The 13,369-nt window shown below is 36.6% G+C and overlaps 2 protein-coding genes and 1 pseudogene across 2 annotated transcripts in view; 1 reads left to right on the top strand and 2 right to left on the bottom strand.

Annotated features, from left to right (window-relative positions):
• LOC104703072 (receptor-like protein 12) lies at positions 461-5,532 on the bottom strand. Its single transcript, XM_010419011.2, has 7 exons — positions 5,276-5,532; positions 3,923-4,250; positions 3,442-3,597; positions 3,285-3,353; positions 3,076-3,150; positions 2,874-2,948; positions 461-2,742 (listed from the first exon to the last, which is right to left on the bottom strand). The coding sequence occupies exons 1-7, from the start codon at positions 5,348-5,350 to the stop codon at positions 581-583; spliced, it is 2,940 nt and encodes a 979-aa protein (XP_010417313.1). The 5' UTR covers positions 5,351-5,532; the 3' UTR covers positions 461-580.
• LOC104703071 lies at positions 5,959-9,675 on the bottom strand (annotated as a pseudogene).
• Positions 11,628-13,369, top strand: part of LOC104705044 — a 3,866-nt gene continuing 2,124 nt past the window's right edge. The window contains exons 1-4 of the mRNA XM_019227170.1: positions 11,628-12,327; positions 12,418-12,570; positions 12,774-13,070; positions 13,149-13,367. Of these exons, the coding sequence (XP_019082715.1) occupies positions 12,022-12,327; positions 12,418-12,570; positions 12,774-13,070; positions 13,149-13,367 (975 nt within the window). The 5' untranslated portion in view covers positions 11,628-12,021. The remainder of the gene's footprint in view (positions 12,328-12,417; positions 12,571-12,773; positions 13,071-13,148; positions 13,368-13,369) is intronic.

The following is a 13,369-nucleotide window of genomic DNA, read 5'->3' as shown; positions in this document are numbered from 1 at the left end:
CATATCTAGCGTTAGATGTGTAAAAAGAGATTAACCCTGTCTCACTCATTTTTTAAATGACTTATTAAAAAATCCAACACTAATAGGTGAGTTGTGCTCTATAGCCACCTCATTACCAATGGAGCAACACACCTCTTTCTGGGAAAGGGCCACCCTTATCGTTATTCCGGAGAAAAGAGTTTTAAGTGAGATAGCAGCATTAAGAAAATGAAAGATGCTAATGAGGTGATAAGTTATGAAAGTGATAATTAAATAATTAAATATATTTTAAATTTTAGTAATTGATTAAATCTTTTATTATTTTAAATAACTAATAGTAAAGAACTTCTTTCTTAATAGGCTCTCATGAGCTAATCTTTATCATTGTTGTCCAAAAAATAATAATAATAATAATAAAAAAATATTGTTTTTTGCACCAAAAAAAACATTGCCTGCATTTATTAAAAAAAGATATAGAAGCTTTGTGAAAATGTTCTCTATTAATATATATAGAGAGGATATACCACAAAATAAGATCAAGCTTTTGAACGAAACTCAAACACAATATATATTCAAGCTTTTGAACGGAACTGAAATGATTTTAAGGAAACACTTTTTTCGCAGAGGCAATGAAAGCATCGACGATGCGGAACCATGCTCGACGCCAAGGACAATCAAAGCACATAAGTGCAAATATGCTTATCAACGCTGTCACATAAATTGAAGCAGTACTATAATAGAAGACCATCATGTCAATAGCAGTTTCATCATCTTCGTCTTCTCTTCCAATCAGTGTTTCCTCTGAGCTCTTATTAGCCTCACAACTTCTATTGGTTGGTGGTCCACAAAGAAGATGATTGCCTATGTAGCTGTTCTCGTCAAAGGTGTTAAATTGCCTTCCTAAGGGAATGATTCCTGATAAGTTGTTGTAAGACACGTTGAACACAGCAAGAGAAGTAAGGCTAGTGAGTTGGTGAGGAATACTTCCCTGCAACCCGTTATGAGAAAGATCAAGGCTCTCAACATCCTTTAGGTTGGAGAAGGTGGACGGTATAGAACTCGACAATAGATTGTGAGATAGATTCAACACTCGTAGTTTCAAGAGATGTCCAATCTCTGTTGGGATAACACCACTTACTTCATTGTTTGACAGATCCATCCCATACATAAGACGAAGTATTCCTTCCCTGAACTCAGATCTTCCACTATAAGAATCATACCTTTGCTTGGCTGCAAATTTGATTTCAACTTCTTGATAGGTTGAGCGGTCTACTTCGATCTTATCTACCAAAAAAGTGGATTTGTATAATTCCAACTCAAGACTCATTTGATTAAAAGATGGCGGGATGTTGAGAGCCATTGTGTCCTCTTGTAAACGACCAAAAGACAAATTATATAGGCATGAAGGTATGAAGCCATTGAGCTTGTTGTCTGAGAGATCTAAAAGTCTGATGTTTCTCAAATAACAAAGCTGCCTTGGAATAGATCCTGTTAAACTGTTTCCCTTCAACAAAAGAATATTTATGCTTTGGGTATCGACAAACTGCGGGATACTCCCAGAGAGTTTATTGTTCCGCAGATCAAGTATCTGAACACTTTGCAACAACGTATTCGGAATTGACCCTGAGAAGTTGTTGTTATGTAGGAACATATATATCCCCCACACACCATCAACACGTGACGGTAAGGCTCCAGAAAGATTGTTTCCAGAAAGGTCCAGAAACGAGAGAAAGGGCATTCCCAACAAAGAAGGTGGTATCGTACCTTCCAAGGCATTGTTGGATATCAATAAGAAATCCAAATAATGAAATTCAAACAACCATCTTGGAATAGCGCCACCGAGACCATTATTGGACATGTCAAGGATTCGTAAAAAAGTAGAGTTACGCAAACCGCCTCCAATCTTCCCCGTAAATAAATTGTTATCCATTCTCAACACGTCAAGCGAAGGGAAGTTTGCTTGTCTCGGAAGAAAAGGGCCGCTAAATTTGTTGTGAGAGAGCTTCAGGGATATTAGTGAAACACAACCTGTGACAAAGCTTCTTGGTAGCTTCCCATAAAAGTTATTATAAGACAGGTCCAAGAATGAAATATTCTTCATCTCATCAATAGACGTTGGAAAATGCCCTTGGAACCCATTATTGGAGCCATTTAAACGTTCCAGATTCGGTAGCGTATGGTCCATACTATCAGGGAACTTCCTAATATTATTAGCTGAGAAATCCAAGACCAGCAAATTATGCACTATTGTAGGCATTTGAAATATAGTGAATGAATTATTCTGCAACTGTAAGACTTCAAGATCTGGATTATTCTCCAACAGCCAGCTAGGAATGTTTCCAGATAACTTGTTGTTGGATAGATCAACTAGACGCAAGTTTTTCTGGTACGCGAGAAAGGAAGGGATTTTCTCCAAGCTGCAAGATCGTAGCACAAGAACACTTAGTTGAAAATTTGGCCTCCAAGTACCCTCTGTCTCGACTTGTACCGTATGAGATCCTGATGATAGTTTGAACACCTTGAGCTTTGTTAGGTTGGTGAGTGGATTGAGAGAGAACGAGCCAGCGAAGTTGTTATCTAACAATGATAGATATTCGAGGGACTCAAGGCTACTGAAGCTAGAAGGTAGATTTCCACTAAACTGGTTGGATGAGAGGTCAAGAACCTTCAGCTTGTACAAGCTACCTAAACAGAGAGGAAGATGGCCTACAAAATGAGTTCCTCTGAGATCGAGCTCTCGCAGATTCTTCATTTTACAAAATACTGCAAAAAAAAGATAATTTCGAAAACAAAAAGATAACGTGAATAATAAGAGTAGTTAATTATATTCCTCTCGAGAAGTCAGTAGACACTTCTCATACATAATCTTGAAGGTGAAGCAAACATAGGGGTACCTTCTATTGGGAGAGGTCCGTCTAAATGATTCTGAGCAAGACTCAAAACTTCCAAGTTAATCATATTCTTTAGTTCTGAAATAATCAAAGGCCAAAATATTGTATGTTGCAAAATGATCATTAACTATATTTAAATAAGCTATATTCATCTCCCTTCATATTATAAATATATAAAAACGTTAGAAAGAAGAAGCAAGCTTGCCTTTCAGTTCCATTGAGCTAGAAAATTTATTCGAACTCAGATCTAGAGCTCTCAGCTTTTTCAGATGAGTTAGCTCTGCCACAAGACAAGAAACACATAAAAAAACAAGAAAAGACACCTGTAAATAATTTAAGTTGATATGATGATGATAAGTGAGATGGCATAAACCAATTATACAATTAAGTAGTCACAATTGTTGTAGATGCTACCTTGCATGGAGCCTCTTAGTGTGTTTGCTCTCAAATCCAACAGTTCCAAGTTTTTCAAGTTTTTTAGTGCTGAAAGGGGAATCCAATAGAATAATTATAATTAGAACTAAAAATTGACTCTGCTCCATGGGCACCTCCTTAGAAATAGAAAACTCACCTTTACTAGGAAAAGGGGCAGCCATTTCGTTATACGGGAGAAAAAGAGTTGTAAGTGATGTAGTGGCATTAAGAAAAGGAAATATGCTGTTGTTGAAATTATTTGTTGAGAGATCCATGATCTGCAAGTTTCTTAATCTACTCAAGCTTCTATAACCTGCAAACGAAAAATCTTGTCAACAAAGTGTACATAAAAATAAGATTGCAATATACTAGTTCCTATTTCTCTACATGCAAATGGAACTAAGAGAGTTTAATTGTATGGACTCTCTAGGATAAAACGGGACTGGCCAGGGGATGTAACTAATTAGTACTATAAATTTTTGATGCATGGGAAAATCTAAGTAAACAGTTTGACTTTCAAGAATCAGAAGAGATACTGATATAGCCTATATAAAATTCTAAATTTTCAGTGTAAGGAAAAATATCTCCAAACAGAGACCACAAGGGTAAAACTAAATGCGGGAAAAAGTGTGGTATACCTTCTTCGTCATCAAAGAAGCCATTGAATTCGTTGTATCCATCCGTGGATAAGTTCAGACTTTGAACCTCTTCAAAGGGATGAAGCAAGGAAAGATTTAAAGGAGAGCTCTCTTTAAAGTACATATTACCAACAGAAAGCGCAATAACCCGCCCGCTTGTTCGATTGCATTTAATGCCCTCCCACTGGCAGCAATCACTCTTTGTGCCATCAATCCAAGTAGGGAGAACATAGTCGAGTCCTGATTCTCGACTCCTTGACATCAAGTAGTTCTTAAGCTCCAACAAAGCTTCCCTTTCTTTCGCAATGCAGCTTTTGCATCCATGTAGCTGCCCCAACAGTAACAACACACATATCAAGTATTGGCCCAAGAAAAGCTTCCCTTCCATTGAAAGTGAGATTAAAAAAAAAAAAAGCAAATGAAATAAACTCCAGGTAAAGCAATTTGGAAGTGTGATCGTTCACTCTTATACCTCCCCGGTCATAAAATTTCAACCAGAAATGATTGTTGAATTTATTAATTAAAAAAAAAAGAAAAGAAGTCAAAGTCTTTGTTAGAATAAACACTGAGAATTCATGTACATGCATAAGTGAGTGATCACAATCGTTTACTTTGAAATTGTATGATAAGACAAGTGAAGGTCGTCTTTGAAGAAGACAACCATGCTCGGATAATATATGTGTGGCTAATTTGTTATGTGAAGGATACGACTTTTGTATTCCAAGTGGCTGCCGCAATAGTCAGATGAATATTTAACACCTTTGTCACCTTCCCTTTCATTGGATTGGGTCGGCAAAAGAAAGAAGAATTCAAACTCTCCATTGAAAATGCTGTATGTACGCAGATGAATTCAAAACAAAAGCTGAATAACAAAATATATCTCTAACCAGCTCATGTGGAAAACATACTCGTTTTTCAGTTGCAATAACAAATGACGAGACTTGCAATTTCTTATTAATTAACTTCCACATAAGTTGAATAATGAATCCATCACCACTTCTTTTTACAATGTCAATGGAAATAAAAAATAAAAAAAGTCAAGAAGTGGTTTCCAGTACGTTCTACGATTTTCTTCTGTGGGATTTAAGATTTGGAAAATGATTAAAGGAATCTGGAAAGGATTGGAGCCAATGTGATCGAAGGAGCACATATTACACGAGATAAGTTAAAATCAAATTTAGTAAACGTTTGTAGAAAACAGAGTAGAAAACAGTTCTGTTGCATTGGGGAAGACTTCTCCCCATAATTCACTAAATAAAGTTTTAACCTTTAAATTCCTGATTTTAAGAGAGTGTTTAAAGTTCACTTGTTAGAGACTGGAACAAAGAGAAAGCAAATAGAAAGTGGTTATACCTTTTCGTTTACTCCTTTCGCTCTTCCATAGTACTGTAGAGACTTTATTAAAAACCATGTAAGGTAAAAATACATAGCACATACATATATATATATATATATATAGTTATAGAAACAGAATGGTAACTGTTGGGCATAATTTCAATCATATAAATTATAATAGATAAATTCTATTATAATTGTGATATATTTTATAAATAATAGAGAATTATGCATTCTCTAGAATATTGAGTTAATACCGATCGTAACGGTAAACATTGAGTCAATACCGGCCGTAACGACAAGCATCAAGCCAATACGGACTGTAACGACAAGCATCGAGCCGATATGGGCCGACACAACAATTAACGAGCCAATACGGGTTGTAACAACAAACAACGAGTCAATACAAGCTGTAATTGGACTTTGCGACCGATTCTAATTTGCTACGACTTTATCAAGAAAATATTTGACTCAATCCCGTGGAGAGAATATTCAGAATGACCTTATCTCATGAAGAGGCGGTTACTCAAACCCAAATCCCATGAAGAGGCGGTAACGAGACTTCCCTATAAATAGTGAACGATTTCGACATGATATGGGAGGAAAATCGAAGCCAAAACAAGAGACCTAAAACATAGCCACACGACTCAATTCTGAAGCACAGCTTGGGTTCCTAAATTGACTCATTGTGCCTTAAAATCTTGTATTTGAGCTCGATACTTTGATTAATAAAAACGACTATTCAACATCTATATCTTGTTTACGTAGTCTTTAAACGAATCAATTATTTTTGCCCAAACAGTAACAGCTGATGAAATGACTTTAAAAGAACATACTTTTCGCTGAGGCAATGGACGCATCAACTATGCGGAGCCATGCTCGACGCCAAGGACAATCAAAGCACATAGGTGCAAGAATGCCTATCAACGCGGTCACATAAGTTGAAGCAGTACTATAATAGAACACCACCATGTCAATAGCAGCTTGATCGTCTTCATCTTCTCTTCCATTGCCTTCTTCCTCTGTACTCTTTTTAGTCTCACAACTTATCTCTGTTGGTGGTCCACAAAGAAAAGGATTGCCTAAGTAGCTGCTCTCGTCGAAAGTGTCAAAATGCCTTCCTTGGGGAATGATCCCTGATAAATTGTTGTAAGATACATCCAAGACACCAAGGAAATCAAGGCTGGTAAGTTGTTGAGGAATGCTTCCTTGTAACATGTTATGAGAAAGATCAAGGCTCTCAATATCTTTCAGTTTGGAGAAGCTTGAAGGTATAGAACTCGACAAGAAATTGTGAGATAGATTCAACGCATGCAGTTCTTAGAGATCTCCAAGTTCTGATGGGATAACACCACTTAATTTATTGCTTGACAAATCCATCCCATTCAAATAATCAAGTATTCCTTTAGCGAACCCAGAACCGCCAAAATAAGAATCATACCTTTGCTTCATAGCAAATTTGATCTCAATAGCCTGAAAAGTAAAGTAGTATACCTCAAGCTCATCCACCATGAATGTGGATTTGTAAAATTCCAATTGAAGGACCTCCGTGGTTGCAGATAGATAGTTGTAACTAGATTCCTCTCTTCTTCCAAAAGATAAATTATTGAGGCATGAAGGTATGAAGCCTTTGAGCTTGTTATCTGAAAGATCTAAAATTTCAATGTTGCTCAAATCACACATCTGTCTTGGAATAGATCCTGTTAAATTGTTCCCACTCAACAAAAGAATTTTTATGCTCTGGGTATTGAAAAACTGCGGGATACTTCCAGAGATCTTGTTGTTCCGCAAATCAAGTATTTTGACACTATTCAAAAATGTGTCCGGAATTACCCCTGTGAAGTTGTTGTTGTGTAGGAACAATTTTGAACTAGGAGAATATGACGGTAAGGCTCCCGAAAATAGGTTTCCAGACATGTCCAGGAACGAAAGGTTCATCAAAGAAGGTGGTATTGTGCCTTGTAAGAAATTGTTTGATACCGATAATATTTCCAAATAAGATATTGCTGATATCCAACTTGGTATAATACCTGTGAGACGATTGTTAGACATGTCAAGAGCTTGCAATGTAGTATTGGAGCTAAGCAAACCAACTCCAATCTTTCCTGTAAATAAGTTGTTATCCATTCTCAATACCTCCATGGAAGTGAAGTTTGTTCCTTCGGGAAGAAATTGGCCACCAAATTTGTTGTGAGAGAGTTTCAAGTATGCAAGTGAAAAGCAACTCATAAGAAAGCTCCTCGGTAGCTTTCCAGAGAAGTTATTATAAGAAAGGTCTATGAGTTTAATCTTCTTCAAATCACCCAAAGACGATGGAAAATGCCCTCGAAACCCATTTTTTGAGCCATTCATATGTATCATATTCGGAAGCGCACAGCTGATATTATCAGGAAACAACCTTATATCATTTGCTGAGAAATCCAAGAGCTTCAAGCCATGCATTACTGTAGGCATATGTAAGATAGTGAACGAATTATCCTGCAACTGTAAGACTTTGAGTTTTGCATTATTCACAAACAGCCAAGCTGGAATGTCTCCGGATAATCTGTTGCTAGATAGATCAACTAGACGCAAGTGTTTCTGGTACACGAGAAAGGAAGGTATTTTCTCCAAGTTGCAAGATCGGAGTACAACAACACTTAGTTGGAATTTTGGCTTCCAACTACTCTTTGTCTTTACTTGTACCATATCAGATGTTGACGAAAGTTTCAGCACCTCTAGCTTTGTAAAATTGGCAAGTGGATTGAGTGAGAATAAGCCTGTAAAGTCGTTTTCTAGCAACGATAGATATTCCAGGACCTCAAGGCTACTAAAATTAGATGGTAGATTCCCACAAAAGTGGTTGGATGAGAGGTCAAGAACTTGTAGCTTGTTCAAGCTACCTAAACAAAGAGGAAGCTGGCCTACAAAATGATTTCCACTGAGATAGAGCTCCCGCAAATTCTTCATTTTACAAATCACTGGATTAAAAATATAGAGAATAATAAGAATAGTTGTATTCCTCTAGAGAAGTCAATAGACACTTCTCGTACATAATCTTGAAGATAGGGTAAACAAATGTCACCTTCTATAGGCGTAGGTTCGTCCAAATCATTGTCGCAAGACCCAAGACTTCCAAGTTAGTCAAATTGCTTAGTTCTGAAATTATTAAAAGGCCAAAAAATTTTAATTACAAAAAATGATCATTGTCTAACTCAATATAAGATATATTCATCTCCATTCATTATAAACAATATAAAAAAAGTCCAAGAAAATAAATAAGCTTAGCTTGCCTTGCAATCCCGAGCTAGAAAACTTATTCCAACCTAGATCTAGAGCTTTCAACTTTTTCAGATGAGTTAAGTCTGCCCACAAAACAAAGAGATGTACGTAATATGGATAAGATGATCATTGACATTGCATAAATTAATTTAACAATTATTTACGGAGTTAAATAAGTTAAATTTATACTCATGGGATAAATGACAATAACAATTAAAGTTTAGAATAGTTTAGACTCAGATCGTTACCTGGAATGGAACCGTTAAAATAGTTTAGACTCAGATCCAACAGTTTCAAGTTTGTCAAGTCCTTTATTTCTGAAAGGGGAATCAAACAAAATATAAGGATAGTTAAAACAAATCTTTCCCAAAATAAAAACCAAACGACCTCACCAAACACACACCTTTATAAGGAAAAGGGCCTTCCATGATGTTTGAACGGAGAAAAAGAGCTGTAAGTAAGGTAGGAGCATTCAAAAATGGAAAGATGCTGTTGTTGAATCTATTTGAAGAGAGATCCAAAATTTCCAGGTTTTTTAGTGTCCTTAAGCTTTTATATCCTGCAATTGAAAAAAAAAAAAAAAAGATCTGGTTAACAAAGTATCCAAAAAAATTAGAGGGGAAATATTACAAAAAATGTTTCCAAATAGACACCAAAGATAACATCATAGGAAAAATGTTTCGAAAGGCTAAATAGAAACCATGATATACTGGTATACCTTGAACATCATCAAAGAAGCCATTAAATTGGGCTGTATTGGTTCCCTGATGATAAGTCCAGACTCCGAACCTCTTCAAATGGATGCAGCAAAGAAAGGTTTAGGAAGGAATACTCTTTAAAGAACATAAAACCCACGGAAAGGCCGATAACCCGAGTGCTTGTACGATTGCATTCAATACCCTCCCACTGGCAGCAATCGCTCTTTGTGTCATTAGTCCAAGTAGTGAGAACATAATCAGAGTACCCTTCTGCACTCCTCGAGACCAGAAATTTCTTGAGCTCCAATAAAGCACTCCTTTCTTTCTGAATACAAATTTTGCATCCACGTAGCTGCCCCAACAGTAATATCACCCATATTAAGGACTGGCCCAAGAAAAGCTTCCCATCCATTGCAAATAACTTTTTTTTTTTTTTATTAAAAAACAAAAGAAGAAGAAACAAATGATATGAACTCCAAAGCAATTTAGGAGTGTGATATATATAATCGCATATTTAGAAAAGTTGAAGTCTCTCTGTTGTTAAAAAAACTTAAAAGTCATGGGTAATGCGTTAAGTGAGTGATCACTATCATTTACTTTGAATTGTATGATAGGCCAAAGTCAAAGTCTTTGTAGAAAATGCCCACAATCGGATGATGACATATGTGTGTAAGACCACGACATAAGTAAACACAAGTCAAGCAAAGAAGGTAAACTTATTCGTGGGTTTATTTAACTTAAATCAGAAACAGAGAGATCCATAAAGCAGAGGGTACAGATATTCTAGCCAATGCACGCACAGTGGATTTGCCTCTCTAAGAAGTTCCTGCAACAATATGTAAAGATGTTTGTTATCTGGCTCTTGGAAAATAAAATGTTACATTTAGTTGTTTTATCGTATTTATACATAAATTTTTTTGTCAAAACCTACAATTCTAAAAACGATGTTAAGTAAACCGTTAGTGTAGCTGAATGTGGAAAAATGACCATTTTCGACCCGTGCAATTTCAAAAATGTCTATTTATATCTGTACAAACTCACAATGACAATTTATATCTGTATCCAAATAAAATTCAAATTTCATATCCAGATGTTGTAAATTGTGCCGATTTCATAGTTCACATTAATGGATGTTAGTCAATTTTAACAGATGCTGACTCAAATCATCAACTCAAACAAAAAGAAGTTAACCTGAATAGAACAAAGTTGGCAATTTTTTCCAGTTCCACAATAGAATTCAGTGAAGATGTAGTATATGAAATTCGTTTCGGTAAATCTGGATAGGCACATAGACATGCCGGTTGTTCTAACTCAACTACGAAACCCTAGAAGATGATATTCTTCGCTTCTCTGCCGATTTTCGTGTAGGATCCCTTCATCTTTAGCAATTAGCACTCTTAAATCTGCCATCAATAGAAACCCTTTGATCTCTCTCCATCCAACGGAAATTTTAAAAACATAAAGCATATCATTTGGGGGAAACTGATGGCCATTTAAAAATAGGAAGAGTGAAAATTGTTATAAAAATGATTTAGTACAAAATAAAATAAAAATAAAAAAGGTGTTGTGTGTTTTTTATGCAACGCTCCCTTTTTTTTTTTGTACAACAATCACAACCTCTACATTGATGTTTGAAACAAGTAAGGAAAAGCATTTTACTCCAGAAAAGGAGAATCTTATAAAGAATAATTCGCGAGCAACATTTCAGATCAGTAAAAAAAGAACTACCTAAGCTTAAGCTCGAGAAAACTCAGTATGTATACAACCACATATCGTCAGAACAGAAAAAGAGTGAACTATAATACTCGGCGGATGCTTCCCCATGACTTGACTTGCTCCCCTTATTTATGCAACGCTCCCTTTAACTACAGAGGTAACAGTTTAGTCCAAAGAACGCCGTTATGGAGAAAAAAACGTGCTAGTGTAGAAAATAAAACGTCAGAAACACGTGACAGAAGAATCTTATGTTCTCTCGTCTTCGTCTACCACCATTAGGAAGGAAGGAAGCAAGTACATAACTTGCTGTGAGTAAACAAGTGTGCACGTGCGTTTTTTTGTTGCCTTTATCCGTGTTGACGTGACAACTTTCCAGTGGTCCTATCCTCATCATCCTCTATCGATAAAGCATTATGAGTTAGGAAAGAAAAGTAGATTACTTGAATTGATTTCTTAGCTTTTACTAATAAATAAATAAAAACACAAAACAGTTATTATTTCCACGAACTTTCATACATGTTTCCGATTATTTTTAGTGAAATAATAACAAACAACAACTTTATCCAAATATTTTAAGAAAATTTTAATATGATAAGACGAACCATTCCAAATATTTTAAAAAACACAAACATGGTTTTTTTTTAAACCATGTTTCTGTTGTTGTATTAACCAAAACAAACAAGGTAGCGGCGGAAGTCATCACTCCAATTAGAAATAGCCACGTAAGCATTAGCCCGCGGAAAACAGACCATGAGTCACACGTGAGGTTTTTCATTCCTTCTCTCAATTGCCTCGAACACGGATTTGCTGCGTTTGATGACCGAGTCGCTCTTTTTTTTTGTTTTCTTAATTAATTTGTGTGTTTTCTTGGAGGGTTTCTTTCTTTGCTGTCTTTGATTCTTTTTTAATGTTCTCTACGTTTCCGATGCCTTATTTAGAAGATATATACGCTTCTATCTACGTATATATATAAAAATAGCTAAAAGATATCATCACCTCCTTCATACATTTTTTTTATACCTAAAAGAAACAAAAAAAAAAGGAGAAAACCCCAAAATAAAAAGAAGAGGAATAAATTCTGAAACCTATATGGCAAAGAAGGTGAGGAAGCTTCACGTAACGGTGAAGCCGGTGAGGCTTGAAGGCTTACCGTCTATTCCCGGTGATCACGAAACGGCGGCAAAGAATCTTTCTACGATGGTGGAGGTGAAATGGAAAGGAACGGTCTCCGGTTTCGGATTAGGCCTCGTCCCTTTTTACCGGTCTAATCGACCTGTTAACCATACGAGCTCTAAGCCGATTGCTTTAGGCGTACGCCATGTAGAATGGGAGGAAGAGTTCGAACGCGTTTGTTGCATCGTCGGCCCATGGAACATTTCCTTCAATGTCTTCTACGTGAGTTTTTCTTAATTATCTCTCTTAATTGGATGATTAGTTTGATGTTTAAATTCAATTAGTTGAATTCATCTACTTTTTCGGTATTAGGGAGAGACAATGGATGCGAAAAACAAGAAGTCTTTGGTCGGAAAGGCGTCGCTGGATTTGTCGGCGTTAGCGTCGAAGCTTGAATCGACGGTGGAGAAAAAGCTTCTGGTTCGCTCAAAAGGTTCCGTGCTTTCGAAGGAAGCAACACTTGTGGTAATTAATCTGGTCAATTTTTATTTTAATCACATTTTTTTAATCCCAATTTGAATCACTCTTGTTCTCATTGGATGTTAAATTAATTTAGAAAATATCATGGAAAGGTTTTAAAGACTTTTTTTTAATGAAAAAAAAAGTAAATTAATTATCTAATCCTAATCCTTAATTAATTAAGACACGCGGTTGTTTATTTAATTTAGGTCAACGTGACTTTTTCCGAGGTAAGAACCGAACCAGACGACTTTATACAACTTGGTCAGGTCTCCGTTGACTCAGCAATTCCGACAAAGATGTCAAGTCGTCGCGGCGGTGTAAGAGATTTTGATTCGTCTTCATCTCCAGCCACCGCGCCGAGTTCAGGTGGACGTAGTCCAATTGTGGAAATCGGATCATCTTCAAGCCCGGATGAGAACCAGTCTGAACCGGGTCAAAAAGCCGTGTTTAATTGGTGGAAGAGACGACGGTTAAGCTTTTCTGTGACATGGAGAAGAGAACCGGTAAGTATTTTTTGGTTTTCTGAATTTTCAAAACCTGGTTCGATATTGGCCCCTAACCGGGCCGGTTCATTTTTGCAGAGAGAGGATGAACTTACAAAGATATCAACGGCGGGACAAGAAAAGCCGGCGGCGACGGCAGAGACTGATTCATCAATCGAGGCAAACAAATGGGTGGTGAAGGATATAGTGAGCCGCGATGGTAAATCGAAGCTAAAATCGGAAGTTTACACTGCGTCGATTGATCAGAGAAGCGAACAAGCCGCCGGAGAAGCAGCTTGCGCGGCGGTGGCGGTGGTGGT

This window comes from Camelina sativa, chromosome 7, assembly GCF_000633955.1.
Source record: "Camelina sativa cultivar DH55 chromosome 7, Cs, whole genome shotgun sequence".
Classification (NCBI taxonomy): domain Eukaryota; kingdom Viridiplantae; phylum Streptophyta; class Magnoliopsida; order Brassicales; family Brassicaceae; genus Camelina; species Camelina sativa.
Note: the sequence above shows the minus strand (reverse complement) of the source record. Positions and strands in the feature narration are given on the sequence as shown.

Bases quoted from the DNA above. Each gene is read 5' to 3' on its own strand.
- LOC104703072 (XM_010419011.2), bottom strand. From the start codon at position 5,350: ATGTATTTTTACCTTACATGGTTTTTAATAAAGTCTCTACAGTACTAT. The intron at 4,251-5,275 runs GTATAACCACTT...CTGTTGGGGCAG, and splicing joins CGAAAGGAGTAAACGAAAAG to CTACATGGATGCAAAAGCTG. The intron at 3,151-3,284 runs GTAGCATCTACA...GTCTTGTGGCAG, and splicing joins ACTAAGAGGCTCCATGCAAG to AGCTAACTCATCTGAAAAAG.